At 39.1% G+C, this 22058-nt stretch overlaps 1 protein-coding gene across 5 annotated transcripts in view; it reads right to left on the reverse strand.

Annotated features, from left to right (window-relative positions):
- Positions 1-22058, reverse strand: part of ZNRF3 (zinc and ring finger 3) — a 113391-nt gene that overhangs the window by 37338 nt on the left and 53995 nt on the right. For all 5 annotated transcript variants that reach the window (XM_080558992.1, XM_080558993.1, XM_080558991.1 and 2 more), the window contains one exon: positions 5306-5431. In XM_080558992.1, the coding sequence (XP_080415118.1) occupies positions 5306-5431 (126 nt within the window). The remainder of the gene's footprint in view (positions 1-5305; positions 5432-22058) is intronic.

The raw sequence follows: 22058 nt of genomic DNA on the forward strand, positions 1-22058 counted from the left end.
TTGACATGCATTTAGGTTAGCATTGCCATTAGAAAATGCATTTCCTCTAACCTTCTCCTTTTACTTGTTCCTACTTCCACTGACTCTACACTGACAACACAAACCTTCATGTAGCCACACAATGAAACAAACAAACAAAAGCTTACAAGTCATCCATTCTATTACCTACTTTTCACCAAGACCAATGAAATTTTGCCTTACGTTTTGAGACTGCTGCCTCCAAATGAATTTTAAGTGCTTTTTAGACAGTGTTTACAAAGAAGAAACAAACACAGGCTGATAAACAGAAAGCAGCAAATGACCCCAAATTGTGGAACAGATACTACAATGTCAATTACTTCAATGGACATAAGAAGTTTTCCTGAAGTGACAGTATCTTCTACTGCACGTGCACAGGACCCATCAAAGGGTGGCATGACATTACTGCAGCTGTCACTACTAGTTAGAAATAACCGAAGAAGCTAAGTTTTGTAAACATTCATCACTGGCTATGAATATGCCTCTCATCACTTTTAGACCTTAATCTACTACATAGCTCAATCCTAATTTCTGAATAAGTTTATCATGAAAGACTGTTTGCCTATGTTCAATATGCATTTCCACAACTGAACTGAATCCATTTCGACAAGAAATTATCTGAACTTGATATAGCTAACCAAGTTTGATACACATATCAAGTTATTGATGATATACAGAAAAAAAAGGTATGTTTATGTAGTCACTGCAATTCTAATTTGCACACATAACTGTATGCTTAATTAGGCTATGAATATCAAGGTATAAAATTGATTTCATTTAACTTGCCTTTCTTAATTTCACTAACTCCAAATGAAAAGGACCAAAAATACTTTTTTTTTTTTTTCAAGTAAAGATGCCACCAATTCTTTACAAATGAGCAAGATATAATTCAAAGTTATTTTCAATCAACAGATAAATTCAGTCATGGTAAGAAGGAATTTAAAATAGTTTAATTTTCTTGTAGAAAGAATTGGACCCGTTTTTTTTGCAATAGGTTTGTAGGAAATCAGACAGAGAAAGTAGTAACTTAGCACACCGAACTATATATAAAAGTGTTACTATATGTGTTTAGAGCACAACCTACCATATCTGAGATCTGTATTTCCTTACCTGAAAAGGGCCTCTCACTCAACTAGAATTCGCTCAAATCATTGCTCACACACATCAGAAAAACAAGGTGGAAAGAAATTAATCAGACTGCATTTTTCAGGCTTTATTTTCTGTGACGAACCATTACTGCTGTGGAAGAGTCTTTTTTTCAGAAAGACACATCTTAAGAGGCATTTTGACAGAAGTAAGTTCAGAGGAAGTTCAGACTGGTTATCAGGAAAAGGTTCTTCACCAAGAGGGTGGTTGAGTGCTGGAACAGGCTCCCCAGGGAATTGGTCTTGGCACTGAGCCTGCTGGAGTTCAAGAAGCATTTTGACAATGCTCTCAGACACATGGCCTGATTTTTTGGGTGGTCCTTTGGGGACCCAAAAGTTGGACTCTATGATCCTTGTGGGTCCCTTCCAACTTGGATATTCTATGATTCTGTGATTCCAAGTAAGGAGATGCACCAGCCGATTACTTGCTCATCCAGGTATGTTAATTTAATCAGCATATATTACCCCATAGGGCATTCGTGATTCCCGTAAAAACATGACTTACAAATGCATTGCAGTGTCTTCCCCTCTCTCACCCCCAACAAACCTCCACCAAAAACCTTACTAAGTAACTTCACTGTTAGGACAGGAAACTAAACAGGCCTCCACTCAACAAGAAAAGCACCCATGCTGCCACAGTTAGTGCAGGTGTCTGAGCTCATGATGGGGTTTACAATATTCTTGGATAAAAGTATTGCACAAGTTAAATATAAGCCAGATGATTAGTTTAAGTTCATTCACTAAGTAGAACAAAACTCCCCATAAGGCCCTCTTGTCTCGGTTCCTCAAGTTTTAGATCACTCTTTATTCAGCTACTAAACTACCAACTAAACTGTCCTACCATTTCACATTTGAATACCTTACAAGAATTTTTAAATTTAAACTAACTGTTACGCAAAAGGTTAAGAATCATGGTTGACTGTTTAAGGCAGACTCAAGTTATGATGATTTCAGCCCCATCTTCAGTAATATAATCTTAATGATGATGTGGCAAAACAAGCAATTCTTCTAGTTAGTATTTGTGTATATGTTTTTGTAAACAAACTCTTAAAACAGAGATAAGAAGTGAATGGATACTGGAAGAACTGTGAGGAATTTCCTCATATTACGGATTCCTTTGATCTGAAGAAAACAGGAAGCTGTAGTAGCAGGGACATCCTCTCTTTGTTAGGTTCTACTCAGATGCACATCCTTAATTACATATATCCTATGAATATAGAAGAGTCTCTTCAGCAGTCCCTGGAAGAGAAATAAGAAACAAAACCCCTCCCTGTGGACTTCCAAGCTTGCAGAAGAGGGAAGAAATGCTAGTTTTAAGCAAGTCTTCAGTATTTTCTCAGTATCTATTCTGTACTGAAACAAATAAGTGACGGTATTGCTAGGGTGTATTACACCATCTTGACAGAAGTTATTACTTCAGAAATAACTGGGAGGGGGAGGGCAGGGTGGCTGCACTTCAGTATAAGCAGGACACACAGATGTAGTGTGACCACAGCACAGTGGATGCAAACATGCAGCAGGTAACTGTTGCAACACTGCTTTTCCCTTCCTCCAGAGTAAAGTTGCTCTGCTGGAGCATGTGCGCAGGCAGGCAAAGGAAAAGGGGTTTCATTGTGCTGTCTGCAGAGAAGGCAGGAATTCTAGGAGGGGAAAGGTTCCCTTTGAAGCACATGGCACGAAGCGCTTCCCAGCGACCATGGCAACAGGCTCAGTGGGTTCCCAGCCTGAGAACCAAGTTACTGCGGCCATGCCTCAAAAAACAAAAAAGTCTGAAAGAAGGAAAGAGAGGGGGGAGGAGGGGTCGGTGTGGGGGAGTGCGAAGCTGAAGCAGAATTAGCCTGGCAGAAACTGAGCGGCTCCCTGGTAGGCAAATCCAGCCAATAATGCTCGTTGGGTTCACGGGGTTTCCTTTTCATTTCCAAAGCTTTCTTCTTCCTCTGTCACTCCCCTTCTAGCCCTATTCAGGAGCTCATGAGATCAGTAAAACCCAGGCCTTTGCTTCGCCTGCATGCAGCATTGCCTCAAACAGGGCTGCACTGTGATCAAAGGCAATGTTAAATCATGGCTGTCACACACACCCTTTCCCAATCAGAGTCCAGTTTTCACGGGCACTCTAACAGAAGAATTTAAAAAAAAAAAAAACTTGTGATTTTATTACACCACATAAATCTGACAAAGAATGATGAGAAATTCAAAAATCTATATGGAAATGGACACATTAAGCTCTGTACATCTACAGATCCTATTTAGCAAATGGATAAACAAGTGAAGTGAAGCTACTAAGAAATACAGGGTAGGGTTTTACTAACAACAACCACAACAACTGAAAACAACAGTAAGAAAAAAGAATATATCTTTGTGCCAGACTTATGTGTCATGGAATTTAGCACTACAGACATCTTTTTAGTATTCTCTACCTTCTACTTTGCAACATTCCAAACTTTCCACAGTATCTTAAACACATCTGTTTTCCTTCTCTTGCTATTATACAAAACCTCATCATTTACGCTTTCACATATGCATGCAATTCTATCATAGAAACACAAGCAGTAACCTTTTTGGTTCTACCACCATATTGCTCAATGCAAAAGTTCACTAGTATTAGTGATACGACTTTAAATCAGCTCCCTTGAAGAAGCACTTATACATTTTTTTATGGTTTGTCCTGTGAAATTGATCTGAGTTAGTCTCAGCTTTCAAACACATTAATTTAAGATAGGCTTAAAGTCACAAGGTTACCCATTCCTTGTGCACATAAGAGAGATGGACACAGCTATTGTCAGCTGAGCCAGGGCAGCTCTCCATGTGTATTGTCTTAGTTCAGAGCAAAGGTAACGACATCCAAACTAGCTTTCTCAGTAAAACGTGTTCAAATGAAAAAGAACTCCCAGCACGTGCCATAAGCTGGAAAGCAAAGTGTATACAAAGACAACTACCCTGACAGAGTCTGTTTACTTTGCCAGAAATTGTTGAGGCGAACTTCCAACTATGCCCATGTCATTTTTAAAAGAAAGCAAGTCCTTAACTTCCTGGCAGAAGACTGAGAGGGGATCTTATTAATGTTTACAAATACCTTAAGCGTGGGAGACAGAGGGACCTGGCCAGCCTCTTTTCAGTGGTTTGTGGGGACAGGACAAGGGGCAATGGCCATGAAACAGAGCCCAGGAAGTTCTGCACCAACATGCGAAAGAACTTCTTCATGGTGAGGGTGACGGAGCACTGGGACAGGCTGCCCAGGGCGGTTGTGGAGTCTCCTTCTCTGGAGATATTCAAGACCCATCTGGACACCTACCTGGGCAACCTGCTCTAGGGAACCTGCTTTGGCAGGGGGGTTGGACCCGATGATCTCTTGAGGTCCCTTCCACCCCCTTGAATTCTGTGGTTCTGTGAAATGTCAAAATATAATAACCTCAATCCTAAAAAATTCCAATCTAAGAACAAAAAAAAAAGGTCATCTTCTTGCTCTTCTTTTTGAGATATCTGGCAGTAGTAAAGATATGGTATTGACTTCACTCCATTAAAAAAAAAGGACAGTGTTTTGCACGGAATTTAGATTCCAGGGGCCCTATTCCAAAGGAAGATTTCAGCAAGAAGAAAATTTGTATTTCTTTGACCAAGACAGTAAGATTCACTTTTATTAGCAATGTCTATCCTGAAATTACAGCAAAGAAGTCTCCTGTAGAGGACTCCTCTTCCCAGAAAAAAAAAAGAAAAGAAAAAAGAAAATATCCTCTGAGAAAATTGTACCTGAGAAAGAACAGTTAAATGCTTTCATTTTAACTGCTTTTGTTAACAAGATTTCTTCGATCAAGTTAGCATCATATTGGCAGTTCACCCTATTTCTACTCAAATACTGCATCTGCTAAACATCCACTTTTGCAGAAGTCTTTGTTAGGTTCCTGTAGAGCTCAAAAAGGGAACGTATGCACTCAGTTTGCCATCACTATGTTTATCAACTGAGTTATGACATTATCCTTTACTGAAGCACCCAGTGTGAAATCAGGCAAAATGGGAATATTTTGTGGAGTACAAGTTTTTTTCTCCATTTATTTATTGATTTTTCTCAGAAAGGAACTAACTCTTCCACAAAACAGTTGCATGCAGCAGTTACCCCAAACTATTCAAACCATATGCCCCCTTACCTTTCCTAAGACAGTGAGGCATGGCTTAGGTTCCAGCTCTGGCTGTTCCAGCTTCACCACTCCTACCCAGCCGTATTCATACAAATCTTCCTCATCGTTGCTATTACACAGTCCAAGTGGATGCATCTGAAACAGAATCAATACGAAACCTTTAGAAAATCAGTGTAATTCAAAGAACATATACAGATTGCATTTGAATACCTTAGTTCACAACAAATACACTAGAAAGACTGTAACATAAGGACGCATATATGAAGAATGTTTCTGAAGCATACTATCAGTTCAAAAGCTTAGAATGTTATGTGAGGTCACTGTCATCTTGCTTACGAAAAATCATTTAAAGGCTTACGATTAAATGTCATTATAAATGATCATCTAAGATACAGAGTACTTAAATATAAAGCTCCACTTAGTTCTTTCCTTGCAAATTGACAGAAAAGATTCAAGCTCTTTTGCAGAGTCACTTATAAAAGCTTTATGTGACATAGATCCAGAACCAATGTTTGAGAAGCATTATCACTTTTTTTTTTTTTAATATCTGCACAGTATTAACTATCTGTTCTTTGGAACATGCCTATCACGTTGTTCAAAGCAAGGTTTTTGTGACTATTTTGAAACAGTCACTAGTTTTTTCTGAACTCAAATGAGAGGGAGGCATCATGAAGTGAGAAACTTCAGTCTCGTTTTAGGTATTTTTGTTTCCTACACCATGCAACAATACCTGTTTCAGATATCCAGTATCTTCCTCCACCCTCCTCCATCCAACATTGCGTAGCTACTCTTGTTTTATTAATGGCAAGGAGCTTACTATGCACCAATGTTTTAAACTTTCTTTATCTGTTCCAAGTTTGATATCCTTCATTAGCATAATTTCTTTGCGTATAAACTAGGCTATGGAACATTAGTTTTTTATACTATTTCCTACACTCTGCCTGTTCCCTTTTTTCCTCAACTAAAATCTCAGATTTTTCAAAGACCCTCTGAGAGTTGCCCAGACTGTAACATATATGCAGAAAAAGTACTCGGCAAGAAAGTACTTTATCTAGCTCCATGTCTTCTCTTAAATCTTCTCTTTGCCAAACTAGCTAAAGAAAACCACTAACTGGTATCAACACAACAACAATTTTGTTTTCTGCTAGTTGATCATACTAGAAGATTATATTGCTCTGTAATTTACATACTTATATATCTCATTAGTCCATGCAAAGCAGCACCATGTAATGATCACTAATTCTGCCATCACTTCTGCTTCACCAGATTGTCATCTCATCCTTTCTTTCATGTGTTGTACCTTGTCTTTCATTTTGCAAGTGATTCAATACAAGGATAGCTATTTCTATTACCTTGTGGGCCTCTGGCTTTCTGAATAACTTGAGCTGTTACTCTGAAATATGGGAAACATGATGGCGATCTGGCGCAATACAGAGGTTTTCCTACCACACGTTATTAGTAATACATCTGTATTGAGAGGGGAAAAAAAGCCACCACAATACTATGCAGATAGAGCAGAATCTTAATCCTTAATTCAACCTTACTTTATTTTTTTGTTTTGAGTTGCTACTACATACTACTGAGATGTTTACAATCTCACATGGATGAGCAGTTCAACTGCTTAACAGCTTGGGACAGGTACTACCACACGAAGATGAACCTTAAGCTCAGCATCCAGTAGATAAACCATTCAGCACAGACATAAAAACAGGGAAGTCAGGCATCAAGAGGGCTCTCTCCAAAATTGCCACTGCATATATCCCAATGTAACTAGGCCCAAAAGGAGTCCATGGTATTCTTAAGTCAACAGAAAGCTTTAATCCATATTAAAATCTAAAGAAACAGTGAACTATTCCCTTGATGTATGCTGTATCAATCAAGCTTTGAAACTATCTAAGAAGTTTTAAGTTTAAAATCCTTGAAACGTACTGGGGCACTTTCCACATGCCTGAAAAGGCAAAACTGAAACCACTACTCAGAGGTGCTGTTATCCAAGGTTACAATATCTGTATACATTGCTGAGGGTTTAAAATAACTTCAAAAAGAGCCGCACACATTTTTAGTGGGTTACTGTTAGAGAGCAGACAAACAGTAAACCAACAGGGAAGGAGAAACATTTTACTCTGTAATTCAATCACCTCCAAGAAGTCCTGATGATTAAAAGACAACTTCCACCCTTTGTCCTTTCCTTCTGAGTTCCAGTGTAGAACATTATAGTGTTAAAAAACACCATATGAACAGCTCAGGATCTTTCTATACACAGTTGTGAGATTAAAAGTCTTGGTCTTTTTTGCTCAGCCCTACAAAAATAATGTCTCTATCCACTTTAGTCCAGAAAGCATCTTGGAAGGAGGCCAAAAGGAACAGAAAATTCTTTCTGTTGCCACTTTCCTCTAGAATACTGTTTTTCCGTAACAGCTTCCAAGTGTGAATAGGCCTTTAGATCACAGTCACAAAACATATTCTGCAGTTACAACCCTGGAAATCAGGATAAGACCAATGAAGTTAAAAGAACCACTTCTCTTCATTTTACAAAGCCTGTGCTTCCTTACCTTTAAAAAGAAATTGTTATTTTGTCTAGTTCTGAATGACAATACTCTCTGACATCTTGTCTCTGACAAGAATGCCCCAAATACTTGAGAAGACAGTCTTCCTATTTAGAGGCAAAAAAGCTGCAAATTACACATAATTTCAAAGACAGGAAAATGTGTTCAGTATAGAACAAATGTCCTCTGAATACGGTTTTCTAGACAGCCGGGAATTTACAATGTCAGTCAAGCCCTCAAGAGTATCCTAGCTCACGCATCTCACCTTCATATACCAGATGTGTGTTCTATGTGGCACAGGGCTCTCAGGCATTTGGCAAATCAAAGCTGCCTTTCTGAGCGCACTCCTGTCTTCCTCAAAAAGTGAGGTGGCCTCGAAAATGACCTATGCACAGTTCAGTAGTAAAACATCATAGGCCTGAAAGCAGCAGAGCCCTCAAAACAAACTACCTCCGTATTTTTATCAAGAACTGGCAAATCACTTCAACAAAAATCTTCGCGAGACCTTTGGAGCTTCACAGCTACCAATTCCTTATGACTTTAGACTTTGTGAAATAGAAAACAAAAGCTTTTCAGCCATGATATGAATATTAAAAATTCAGTTTGGGAGGGGAAGGACAAGGCATGGGACTTAGAAACCAAAGCAGTTATCAGCAAACTAATGTTTATAGGGCTCAGGTGAGCTTCATGCTTAGAAGCCCATGGAAGGAGTGAAACTGTCCAGAACAAATTGTTTCTTTCTATTTTTCTGCAGTAAGAGGCATGCCCCGAAGAGACAAACATGGTAACAAACCAACGAGGAAGATGAATGGTAGTAAAAATATGGAGCAGTCTGGGACACAATAAGGCAACAACAAACCCGTGGCTCCTGGAAGTCCCATTCCAGGTTCATATCGCACACAAAGAGCAGAGGTGTGCTGAAATGTAGACTGCACCATCATTTGATCCCTGTCTCTAGCAGGCCATAAGCCAACAGAAGCTGCTGAGGCTGACATTACTGGATAATTTTAACTCTAGTTTCACGTAAACTCAAATGGAATAATGAGATAAAAAGGCACTCATCTCTGACAAACCACTAACCACACTCACTGTCTCCATGGTTCTCCAGGATAGAACTGCAGGCTTCTGTCTCCTGTTGTATGAAAAAATTTGTAGGCAGCTTCCAAAATGACAAACACTGGCCACTTTTGTAGCGTTAGTTTGCTACTCCCTGCTTTCCAGTCAGAAGAAGGTAGGAATAGACAGGATATCCGTTGTGTTCTCCCATCCAGCAGAGATACTTCAGCAGGTACATGTTGACCAAAGACCAGCAGAAAATCTTCAGAAAAAAATCCTCTCACCTCACCTTACCAGATTTACCAAGAAGACTGAGTAACTGCATGCATTAAGAAGGATGGGGAGAGTCCCATGTGCTTACAGGGCCTTGGACAAAATATGCATGATGATCATGGCTAATACTGCCTGAGGCATGTAAATCACACAGGAGGTACGAGGCACTACATTTGAAATTCAGAGACTGAATTTCAGAATATGCAGTAAAAAGAAGACTAGTATGTGTAACAAAATGACCTCTCCATTTGAAAGGTTGCACAAGACTATAAACTGTACATGGAACTGGAATACAAAGCTGGACTGGATAATTGGTAAGAATGAGGAACTCTATGAGATCTAGGAAATACCAAGATTTTTCTGGCAAAAGTTGACTTTTACTCAGTATTTACTGATCACTATACTGCACTCTGAAATGCCTGTCTCAAACATCACCAGTACCTGGTTTTTGAACCTAGTCCAAAGAACTAGGTTTCTTAAGAAGTTTCTGAAGTCAACTCTAATGCAAAAATCTTAAAAAATGGAATCTCTGGAAAATTTGTCAATGAAGTGGAAAAAAATGAAGCAGGAACTCATTGTCTCAGGACAGGACTCAGGCCATTCACATAGTTGTATTCACCCTGCGGGAAAGAAAGTTTCATATTCTTGTCCAAACCCATTAACCGTGCCCATGTACACATGTACTCATAAGTCATAGAAAGGTTGCACTATGAACTACTTATTAGAAGAAAGCTGTGCTCTGGCTAGCAAACAAAAACAAACAGCTGTCAGAAAAGGAGAATTCTACTTCAACATGGCTATGATGGCTACTACCATTGCTGCCCAAGGACAAACATAACCCAGAGTAAGTGAACTCCATAATATAGTCCAATGACCCAGGCATGGAATGTTTTCTACCTTACATTTCTTAGCAATACATAGAAGATCGAAGCAGGGAGAAGAATGAAATGTATTAAACCACCACACATTGGCAAAATAATATTGCACATAAGAAACCTCAAACCCAAATGCAAAATCCAGTGTAAGCAGTAAGCAAAACAAATAGGGTGCCTCAGGCTCTGTGCTGGCAAATATAGAGAACTTACTAGGTACATCTACAGGCTACATAATCCCAAGGATTTTGTTGCATCACACTGGAATTTCACCAAAGTTATTCATGAAACAAATTACATTATGCCAGCAGTACTCCCTCAAAGTCTGTATGTTTCAGGAAGGGCCAAATGACATTGTCAAAAACATGCTACTGTTCAATTAAAAACACATGCATTGCAAAGCCAAACTGTTCCTAGACTATTTGTTCCTGTGAATTTGAAGATTTACAGGACCAACACAGTTTTGTGTAACCATTAACACATCGAGGGAACTCATATTCAAGTACTCAGTGTCACTGCTGTGAAATTTGCATTGGGAAGTGGCATTAAGAACTCAATGCCAGGTTGTACAATTTATCAATTCGCTAATCTTATCATGACCAGAACTTGGGAGCATGACCTCTGTCCTCGACCTCCATGACTGTTAGTCTCTCTTACTCTGGGTTCTTTGTGTATTTCAGTAACAGTACCCTTCTTATCTTCTCTCTTGGTGCTCTCATCTGTTCACATTATTCAGATTTCATTTTTTTTTAATGCATATTACTTAAATCTCCACTCAGACCAGATTCTCCATCATCCTCATCCTGATCTCATGGATATGCTGCATGGATAAACTACCAATGGCAATCTGATCGCCTTCCTCAAAATCCTGTCCCTATCCCACCTGCCAAGAGAAGACACTCGATTCCACCATTTCAAAAAACTTTTTTTTTTTTGCATAACATTTTTACAACAGTTCAAAAATCTGTTATTTTGTTTGTTTCTGTAGGGAATGCACTTCTTTATGTATCTAATCATCAGTTCCCATTTTACCTACTGCAACTTTCTTCTTCCTGAACACAACAAACCCTATAGTAACCTTTCTGACTCACATTGTTAGTCATCCTTACAGTCCATCACATGTCCGCCACTCTGAGCATGCAATTTCTACCCAGAAATCTCTTCTCTGCATAAAATTCTGTCCAGCTTCACATTTCAGCCAATTTTATTTCATTCACATTTCATATTGAGACTCCAATGCCTAAAAGGAAAGCCAATGTCACTGGTCCATTCATCTTTTTTTTTTTAAATAACAATTTGCACTAAAAGTAAGGATTCCAGAGGTCCTGAACAAAGAAAAAGAGACAAAGGATACATTCACACCATGCAAAGATCACAAGTGAGCTGCAACTCAAGCAATTAAATCCACATTGCACATCATGCCACCAAATATTTATTGGCTTGGGTGCAGATGCAGGACAGTCATGTTCACACACACCATGGTGATCCCAATATGTTGCTCTGGGGCCTGTGCTAAGCTTGGATAAAACCAAGCTGGCATTTGGACGTTTTACACAGTTCCAGGAGTTTACAGAGACAGCGCATGTCAACACTGTAAACAGATTCCCTAATATTGGTTCTACTGAAAACAAAACACCACCACCGCATTAACAGATTCCAACTATACCTCTTCCCTGCCAAGTCAACAGTTCTAAGGAATACAAACCAGGTCTGAATAATGAGACCTGGAAAGTCTTAAAAACTTCAATAGCATGCCTTTAGAGAGTCAGCATTACCTTCCCAAATTTTCTTGTCAAAATCTTTGTAAGTTCTCTTTCATAAATCCCACATGCCACTAAACATCATTCTTCTCCTCCACCCTTTGAGCAAAAAACAGCTAAAAGATTGCTCATGCTATAATGCATGCCTTCACAGAGCAGCCATGCAGCCTTAGTGATAAGACCTTCACTCCCTTCTCGAAGGGCTTCTGGAGGTGTGGAAGTACAGAAACATAGCAAGGCACGCACAAAGTTAAAAATTTGTGCTCTCTGGGTCACAGCAACATAAGATTAGTAACAATAAAATTAAACATGAACCTCTTCACTCAAATTACCTATGTATTCTTCCCATTCTTTTCCTAGCATGGTTTGGTCTTACTCCAAATAGAGCTGCCAGTGTCTCCTTCTGTGCTTAATCCTCTATTTGCAATCAGGTGTTTTATGTTCTGACCAACAAGGGAAGAGATACAAAGCACAGGATATTTTTCACTCATTTTTGATTTTTGACCCCACATTTCAGGTTGAACTGACTTAATTTGAAAAACAATACATCTCGGATTTATTAATAGATACCTTTTTACCTTTTGATTTTTCTCATCTTTTCACTGAGCAGAGCACAAAAGGTAGATATATCCACTCATACACAATGTAAAGCACCAGAACCTGTTGCTGATTTTTATTGGTAATTTGGCATACAATGAATAAACATAGCTCTGTGAAACCAGATAAAGATTTACATATATGTTAGAGGGTCCTAAATAACTACTTGCATTGATCTGGAACTTGAGTCGATAACACTGCCATAACGACTTCAATGCACTCTGCGACAGAGGACTACCGGGGCAGAGAAGCATTACACAATAGTTTCCAGCTCATGAAACAAAGGCCAGATTACCAATGAACCTCCCTGCTTCCTCTAAGGGAAAAGACATTCACAAAATTGAAATATGACCTCCTCATTGCCATGAAAGAATATAACCACATTTGATATTGCCTGTTTGAACTGAAGTTTCATACCTATTATAAAAAGAAATATACACATTTGAGAAAAGTTTCCCCAAAGATGTGAAAAAGAAATCGAATTATGGCATTTTACAGAAGAATATGGATCTGAATTATCTTGCCTCCTGTAATACTTAGCTCTCACAACTGCTGTGGTGTCAAGATTAGAGAAGGAAGGTGTAATTTTTCCATTTCCACTTCAGCATTCTGGGAGCTTCACACATAGGTAAGCATCTCTATTCTTTTAAGGTTCTCTCTTGCCTAGGACTTACCAGAAAATAAATTTAAAAAAAAAAAAAAAGTATTTTCCCCTTGGCTTAGCCATATATTTGACAGAAAGATGTGGATAACTCATGTATAACAAATTCTTATAGTTTTGCAACAGTAACCAGAAATGACACTGCTGCCAGGGTGGGGATAGGGTGAGGGTCTGACATTACTTTTAGCACCCACATCCCATTCTCCAGGCAACCACCATCCCTTTGAGCGTACAGACATACAGAATTGATTTACTCACGCAAGTGAAAATTTACCAAGCAGGAGAAGAAAGGGCAAAAGTGACAAAAAAAAGAGATTTAAAAATGGCTCACAGATATATACTGGGAGCAGGGAAGAGTGAAATATGCTTTCACAGTGAGGAAGTGGTACGACTTCAAGACCACCTAAGTCCACAAAGGAACACAGAAGGGCTCTGGGGACCTATTGCTGTCCTAAAGACTGTAAAAGAGAGCGTGAGAAGACAGACACATTTATGTCTGTGTTCTCATATCAAAATCAATGTTATGCTCAAGGCGCAAATCAGAAATGTCAAGCCAGTAGCACAACTCTGAAAAATGTACTTAAGATACAGAAAAATCCAGAGGCATCACCAAAGCTAATAAAACATGGACTGCATTGACAGCGTGAAAGAAGGTGCTGGTTTTGTTTGTTTTAACATGGGGGAAAAAATGCAGCTCTAGCACTAACTGCACCTTGAGCAGCGGATGCAACTCTTTATCGGGTTCTCCAGTGGGCTTAAGACATATGGTGCATTAATTGATCTCCTTCACATTGGTCTCCTTCAACATCCCCGCTGACAAGCTGTGAAGATATGGACTAGAAAGGTGGACCACAAACTGGTGGAAAACTGGCTAAACTGGCTCAAAGTCTTCAGTTAGCTCAAATAATTTTGGTTAACTGTTTCAATTTGAAGTGGTAGCAGGTCACAATCAGAGTTCATCAGCAGTCAATACTATGTCTGATACTACTCGGTACCTTCATAAACAATCCAGATGAGAGGATTGAATGAACCCTCAGTAAAGTTTGCAGATGACAGAGAACTGGGAGGAGTGGTAGATATGCCAGAAGGAAGGGCCACAAGACATACAAGACAGTGGCAGGCTGAAAGACTGGGCCACCAAGAACTGCATAAAGTTTAATGAAGATTAAATTTAAAGTCCTGCATGTGGAATGGAATAATACCAAGCAGCAGTACAGGCTGCTCACAGTCTGAAAGGCTACAGTGTACCTCTGCTGAAAAAGACATGAGGCTCCTGGTGGACAGCTAGCTGCATGTAAGTCAACAGTTGAGACTGCATCTGGAGCACAAGATAATGAAGCCACATCAGCATGCATATGGCCAGCAGATCAAGAAATATAATTATTCCACTCTACTTGGCACTTTTTAGATGACATCAGAAATAACGTGTCCAATTTTGGTTGGAGAAGGTCCAGCGAAAGTTCACCAACATGAAAAATGGGTTGGAGAATTTTACATATTAAAAAGGTTGAAGGAATTACATTGTTCACTCTAGAGAAGAGAAGGCTCTCGAAGCTCTTATCTCTATTCCAGATAGCAATAGAGAAGACAGAGGTAATTTTTTCATGAGGGTCCATAATGACCAGACAAGAGGCAAAAAGGTGGTTCAGGGAAAATTCTGTTTGGATACATGGAAACAATTTTTCATAGCAACAAGAAGTAAACATTGCAACAGGTTGCCTAGAGAAGTGGTGGAATATCCCTCCCTGGAAATATTTAAGAATCAACTTGACAAGACCCCAGATAACCTAAGCAAAGGATGTGCTTTCAGTGGAAAGCTGGATGAGATGATCTCCAGAAATCTCTTTGAACCTAGACCTTTTTAAATCATTCTTCAATTCTAATCTCTGTCCTCCAAATCAAGGTTAAAATCATTTGCAAAAGCTACAGACATGCTTTTCTGCAACTTCAGTGAGCTACTGTCAAACACCTAAAACAAATTGACATACATACCCCATTAGACATATAACTGTTTTATCAACGAGTATCCCATTATATAAAAGTTGTTTGCATTAAAGTGATTTATTGTTGCACCAGGCTGAACAAGAAACTGCATATAGAAGGAAAACTCGATAGTGTACAAGTTTCCAATTCTCTGCAAAGCTTCAACCCCAATTTACTGTTAATGGAAAGGAGTAAACAAAGAATCATAAAAGTGACAGGAGTGGCTGTGAGACTGAGTAAGAGAGTTTTTAACATTAAATTCAGCTTCACCAATAACTAAATTGCAAAGGAAGGGAAAAGAGAATCCCGGAGAACAGAACTGCCGCTATTTGGTGTCCACACCTTCCCAGCTAGCCGGGTGTTAGCTATTTTCAGACCACATACTGAATTGCTAACTAATTGTCCAATTCCATACAGCTGTTTGCATGTATTGCAGGTGGGGAATGGAGAACAATAGGGCTGGTTCACTCACACTGTCAATACAGTTGTCCCAATGAATTGAGGTAACACAGATTTGGAACGTTATCTGGAAATGACTTCCACAAGACACATACAAGAATTCTGGCATGAAAGTCAAGGACTTCCAGCTTTCTTGGAAGATTCTGCTTGAGATTTTACCTTTTGCTGGGGTGGTAATACTGTCTCATCATTAATAGCAAATGACTGTATTGGGTATATACTACTAAGACAGTTCTTTGCACACCTAAAAGAGCAGCTAATCTCCCTGATTTAATTTTCCTCATCTATAGTCTCACAGGTACAAGATGTATGTTTAAGATTGCCAACAATTATTCATTAGCATTAAAAAACATTTCTGGTAGCCCAAAAGCAAGGTCCAACCCAAAGAGAACCTGACACATGAGTAAAGCCAAATATACAAATACTCCGGAACACTGGATTGCCAAAAAATGCAAAATTTATTAAACTATATGAAAAACAATTGCCTGAGCAAATGAAGTTATAACAATTAATTCAGTTTGTCCTTGTTCCTGTTCCTATAGAACAAGACCTCTTTTGATGAAAGCCCTTCTTCCTAATCAGGTTGCTCCAAATTACTTGTTTTTAACTAACATTTTGGTTCTAACCTGAAGGTTAGCATCTTTCAGTGCCCACAGATGAGGAATCTGTGAGATACCATGTATATAGTAATGCTTGAAGTAAGGAATGAAGAACTTGTTGCAAGTTACCAGTTTCCGACTTAAAAAACATTAGAAAACAAGTGAAGGATCTTTACCAAGATGTAGGGAACTTAACCAATGGAGTTTCACTATAAGGGTACTGGTTCAAAGAAAGCTATTAATTTTTCCACTCATAAGTGACAACTACCCCAACAACAACAACACAGAGTAATACCATGTATTAAGACAGAAACATAGAAAATTTTTGTCAGAAACAGATCACTGATGAGAGCTCAGCTCACCACATACTCTGCCTTGCACCAAGGTGGCCTAAAAATTGGCCCCATCCTGTATAATAAAGCCTGTGCTTTGCCCCAGCAGGAACTACAGATTTGACAGCTCTATGACATAGAAAAATTACCCATGCACTTGTTAACTCCACTGAAAAGCCTAATTTCCACCAATATCAGAACTCTGAAAGAATGCAAGATTGCAGGAATTCGGAATTTACTCAATGGAGCTCAAATCACTTAAGTTGAGCATCGGAAGAGAAATCTAGAGCTCAGTGGAAGAACTGCTTCTCTCTTCAATCTACTTCAGTGGCAATATCAAACCTTTTCAAACTGCCATCACTAAAAAAATAAAAATGTCTCCACTTTCTTCATGTGACAAGAAATGCAACTGTGACAAGACACAGAGCACTGTGCTAAAAAGTGGCCCTTCATAGAGAGGAAAATAGTGGTGATACATGGAGTTTTCCATCTTGTGAGAACAGTGACTGGACTGATTGTATAAAGTATTCCAGTGGAATTTATATATTAAAATAATCAATATAAGACCAGAAATCTGCAAAACAGTCAAGTTAGCGTCACCAACAATCTTTTTTCACATTTCCTCTGAAATTTTAACTTCTTAACTATTAAAAAAGAAACCGCTTAAGGACTATAAAAATTACTTTGTACTCATTCTTCAGGATAGGCTTGAGTCATCTCAGCTGAGAGAGATTTCCATTTTTGCTAGTGATATGGTTTTGATCTTCAGCATACTGCAGCTACTAATACAACCGCATCACCACAAGACGGCATTTGTTCCTAGTACTTACAGTGGAATGAAGAGCTAAACGTTTGCATCTCAGTTTACTCTTCTGTATTAGCAGAGCAACCTGTAGCCAAAAAATTGCTTTAAGGTCCCTGACTGCAAGATCCAATCCAGTAGTACTAAGAAAAGGCTCAGGTTGTAGCTTCTCTGTATCGGTCTGTCTAAAGAAGATATAAAATTATGCCGTTACAGATGGGCAATCCAAAACTGTACAAGTTGGAAAACATAATCTTTCAAGGACTAAAGAGTCATTAAAAAGATTAAAAAGCTAGGAGTTGCTATTGTCTCTCCAACCTGATAAAACATAAGGTGTCTATGCTGGCTGTAGCTAGAACACAGCAGCCCTTCTAACAAGGTGAAAGCCAGAGGCATCTCCTCATCACCTTGTGCTTCGTTAGAACGCTGAGGTTAGCTGTGCAGAGAGTAACATTCAGCCTCCAGCACAAGTACAAAACTTAGCTGTTATAATTCAGTTTCATTTCTCTTTCAGATTTGTTTGCTTGTTTTCAGTTTTAAAAAAGAACATCCTGCCAAAACCCAAATTACCACAAAATGTAACATTATAGGACTTGAACATTCCAGCTGTGTGCTGTTCTTGGCCATCAATTATGACCATGTGGTTCGACCCAGTGGTGAGCAATGAGCCCACAAGTGAGTTCCACCGAACTTTTTCTATACCAAGAGCATCAAGCATTCCTAAAATCCTCTCACAATCCGTTCTACTCCAGGAAGTATGCCAAGAGGGATGATGAGAAATCCAGTCTAAGCTGCAATTAAATGTAAAAACAGAGATACACAGTTGAACAAAACCACCATCCAGAAAAGCCCAGTAAAATTCTACAACACAGACAGGACAGTATTATATACACAACCCGTCAGATTTTTTGAACGTCATTGGTAGTCTTTGATAAGCAGCCAGAATAATTAGGGAACCAGATATTGGCACTGATCTAATTGATCTGGACACTTATCACCTTAACCAAGAAGGAGCATCATTCCTGTATTCCTTTGGACACCCAACCTGTGACTAACAGAACATGTAAAGTGGATGGGAACAATTCACCTGTGCCAAGGCTCAGCTTCAAATTCCTCAGGAGAGGAAGAAAACTGCCAGCTGAAAGACACACCTAACAGTAGCAGCATGCTCTCAGACATTCTCCTGCTAGGGCTGCTGCCTCAAGTCAGAGAAACTCAGCAGATACCTGTAGCCCATGCACAGTAACAGATGTGCAGAACACTGTAATTTCAGCACATCAGATTTACTGCACAGTCAGAGATCAACTGTAGCCAAGTGATCTACTGCAACAAAGCAGTTGGACACCAAATATTCCAAACACCTTGCAAGAGAAACCCTCAACCCATTCTAACAGAAACCTGGCCTCTCCCTCCTTCAAAGGGTCACAAACACGGAACTCCAAGAAGAGATGCAAGTATCTGAGATTAATTTGAGGGTAAATTTCTTCTCTCAAGAACTGAAGTGCTTTAATTGCACCAAGTTCTCCTAACACGGTATTGACAGAGCACAGTCATGTTGACTTCCAAAAGTAGTCAGTGTCTGTGCAAAATGCAACACAGCCACAGGGTTCTAGAGCCTCTCTTTCCATTTCACATCATAACATTCATTAACAAGATGATATATTTGTGTTGTCTCTGAGAGGGTGCATTCACTGGGGCCAGAGGAAGGGAAGAGGAACATGTAGATAGAGAAAGGCTGCCTCATAACTAAGAACAAAGTTGTCCTTAAAATGGGGGTGTGTGGAGAATGGAGCTTATGGGAGTAGATTCTTACAGGAAGAACACACTGGCCTCACCACAAAACTAATCAAACTTCCATTTTCCTACACACAAATGCCAAGCAGAAACTGTATGTTTCTACCAGAAACCATTTTCCATGTGTATGACAACATTTTAGCCATATACAGAGGTAAAAGCCACAGAAAAAAAAAAGCTGAGAATGCAGAAAGAAGTGAGGCTTAAAATGCACAATATCCCATCCCCCTCCTCTCACGCCAACCTCTCATCTATAATCCAACACAAGAGAGACAACAGGCAAACAGCAAGAGGTCATCTTCAAAGGGCTGGTTGCCAAGGGAGGCCAGTGGAAAGAGCACAGGCATGTCCCCATCAAAGTCCAGCAGCTGTGAGAGAGCCATAGAGGTGCAGCTTCCCCTGAGGCTGGAATGAAGTTCAGAGACAGAGGATAGTGCTGGAGCTGTTCTAGCCAGCAATATAAAATGGGTAGCTTTGCAATTTGCAAGAGGGAAAGTGCAAGGGAGAAAGGGCTATGATATTTTAATCCTTCTCTCCACCCAGTTTTGCATTTCAGATACTTGAATTACTGTTTAGACTCATCCAGATATATCCTGTTGAATCACTGCAGCAGTAGGCAGAAGTAGGTAGCAGGCGACACCAAGGATGAACTTTCTGCTCAGTTCAAAATTAAAACTGGCTCACTGACTACAAGTGAAACAGACAAAGAAGGTACAGCAGACAATGTGCAGCCAGTTGTAGTTTCATTACTTCTCAGAGAAAATAAATATGTATTGTCATAGTTGCAGCTTGGGAGATAGTTCCACAATAAAAACTGCCTTCAAATATAACCCAGCAAAGCATGTATCACTTTTCTTCGAGAAAGAAGGAGATGATAATACAGACTTCTAGCCACCTGCACCATTTGCATTAAAAAACAAACAAACAAAAACCTAGAATCCAGCTTACAACCACAGATTCTTGTTCTGATAATTCTCTGAACTTCGAGTCTTTGTATTAAATGAATACATAAGGATCTTACATAAAAATTAAAAATTAATCTCCTAGTCCTCAAATGTAGGAAAAACATCTGCAAATGCAAGCAGCGAAATCTAACAGTTTAAGTAAAATAATAAAGAATAATCAAAATTGTGCTATTATGAAAAAAAAAATCCAAATTACAAAATTACAATTCTGAGTTTTGTAATTCCCAAAAGCTAGGGACTATTCTGTTTTAGAAAAATGACTGTCAACCTCCCTAGGCAAGTGACATAATTAGCCTGCATAACTTTAAAATATAATTGTTGAATTATCAGGTAATGGTAGGACAGAAATAATTTCATTGCATTTACCTCCCAATTCATGCCTAGAATCCTCCCCAAAACACACAAAGACAGAAAGCAGCTGGCACTTGCTAAGAATGAACAGACACACTTCTATTATATGCATTTTGGATGGAGAACGGCATGAAGTTTCAGTTGATGTCAGCAGAAAACAGTAACTCCAGTGAAAATTCAAATGTCACAGTTATACATGGTCTGAACAAATACTCTAGGTTGCAATACAAAGTTTGATGGAAGTTTTAACATTTAGAAAGTTCTTGATTACCACCTTGACCAAAAGTCAGTCTGGAAGCACCACCAAGGAAGCAAAAGCTGCATCAGCGATAAAGTATTACTCCTGCACTTCTGTTAGTCATCATGAAAAAAGTTTTCAAGGCCAAAACATGATAGTTAATTCCCTAAAGATGCACCATATTTCTTTGGTCAACATGTGAATTAGTCTTTGAATCACAGAATCATAGAATCATTTGAATTGGAAAAGACCTTCCAGATCATCCATATACCATGTCCATTAGTGCCACATCCACACATCTCTCAGATACTGTCAGGGATGTGGACTCTACCACTTCCCTGGGCAGCAGGTTCCAGTGCTTGACAACCCTCTCTGTGAAGAAAGAATACTTATATAAAGGCTCAATCAAGATTCTATAAACCATACAATCTTATAGGTAAAATAAATTTCTTCAGCCTGTGTCTCAGATGCTCTACGTTTTTGAATATTACAAAAATACCAATGACCTTCACATCCACAAGGCACATTAGACAACCTAACACAAAATACTGAATTTCTGTATTTCAAAGTGATGTGCAAATGCTGATAAAAAAAGCCTGTTGTTAGCAGACAAATTTAGTACACAGGAGTTCATATCAGCACTGGAGGGTTTTAAGAGATTGAAAACTCAGGAGATGTTGAAAACCTTATATACTGGATATTTATTCAGAGTTTTATATCTTTAACAGCAGAGCAGACAGTAAGGAGGAGTTTGTGTGCACACAGTGAACCAGGCTCTGCCTAGACCACACAACAGGGTGACCAAATGCATGGTGTTGTGCTTAACTGATGTTTGCTATTACGGTTTCAACATACTGAGTACCCCAGAGAAGAACTTCCTTGACAGCTGAAACAGTGTATACCAGCTCTGTTTCCTTCTGTGAGAACTCCTAGAAGGGCTCACTGTCAGGAAAAAAAAATTACCATCTCTTTGAGATTGTACTTCAGAGATGTGCTCTCAGTTCAGTGGTGACAGAAACAATTTCTCCATTCTGAAAACAAGTATCACATTCCTGAACCACAGGCCCAGCTGAGGTCATCTGTTGCATCCGTTTGTCTCATCCCCCAGACTAGATTTTCCAACATCCAATTTCTTCTTCTACATTGTCTCTCAGTTGCTCCCCCTACATTGCATTACTTCTAAGAGATCTTCTTTATTCCTCTCTCTTGATATAAAGCTATTTGCACTGCATACTCTGTCCAGTCTTTCCCCACTCCTCCACCATAAATGACTCCCTATGTCCCTGTTTAGACCTAGTCTACTGAAAATCCCTTCATAAACCTGTCTTATGACATATGAGGAAGAAAAATACTGAAATCAGCTATAGATTTTATGGGTATTAACCACATATTTTCCTTCATTATGTGGCTACAGAACTACACCACTTTGGACACCTCCCCTTCTTAACTTTTGCAAGCATTTCTCTAAAGTTTA

The sequence above is a fragment of the Anser brachyrhynchus genome, assembly GCF_964034855.1.
Source record: "Anser brachyrhynchus genome assembly, chromosome: 17".
Lineage (NCBI taxonomy): Eukaryota > Metazoa > Chordata > Aves > Anseriformes > Anatidae > Anser > Anser brachyrhynchus.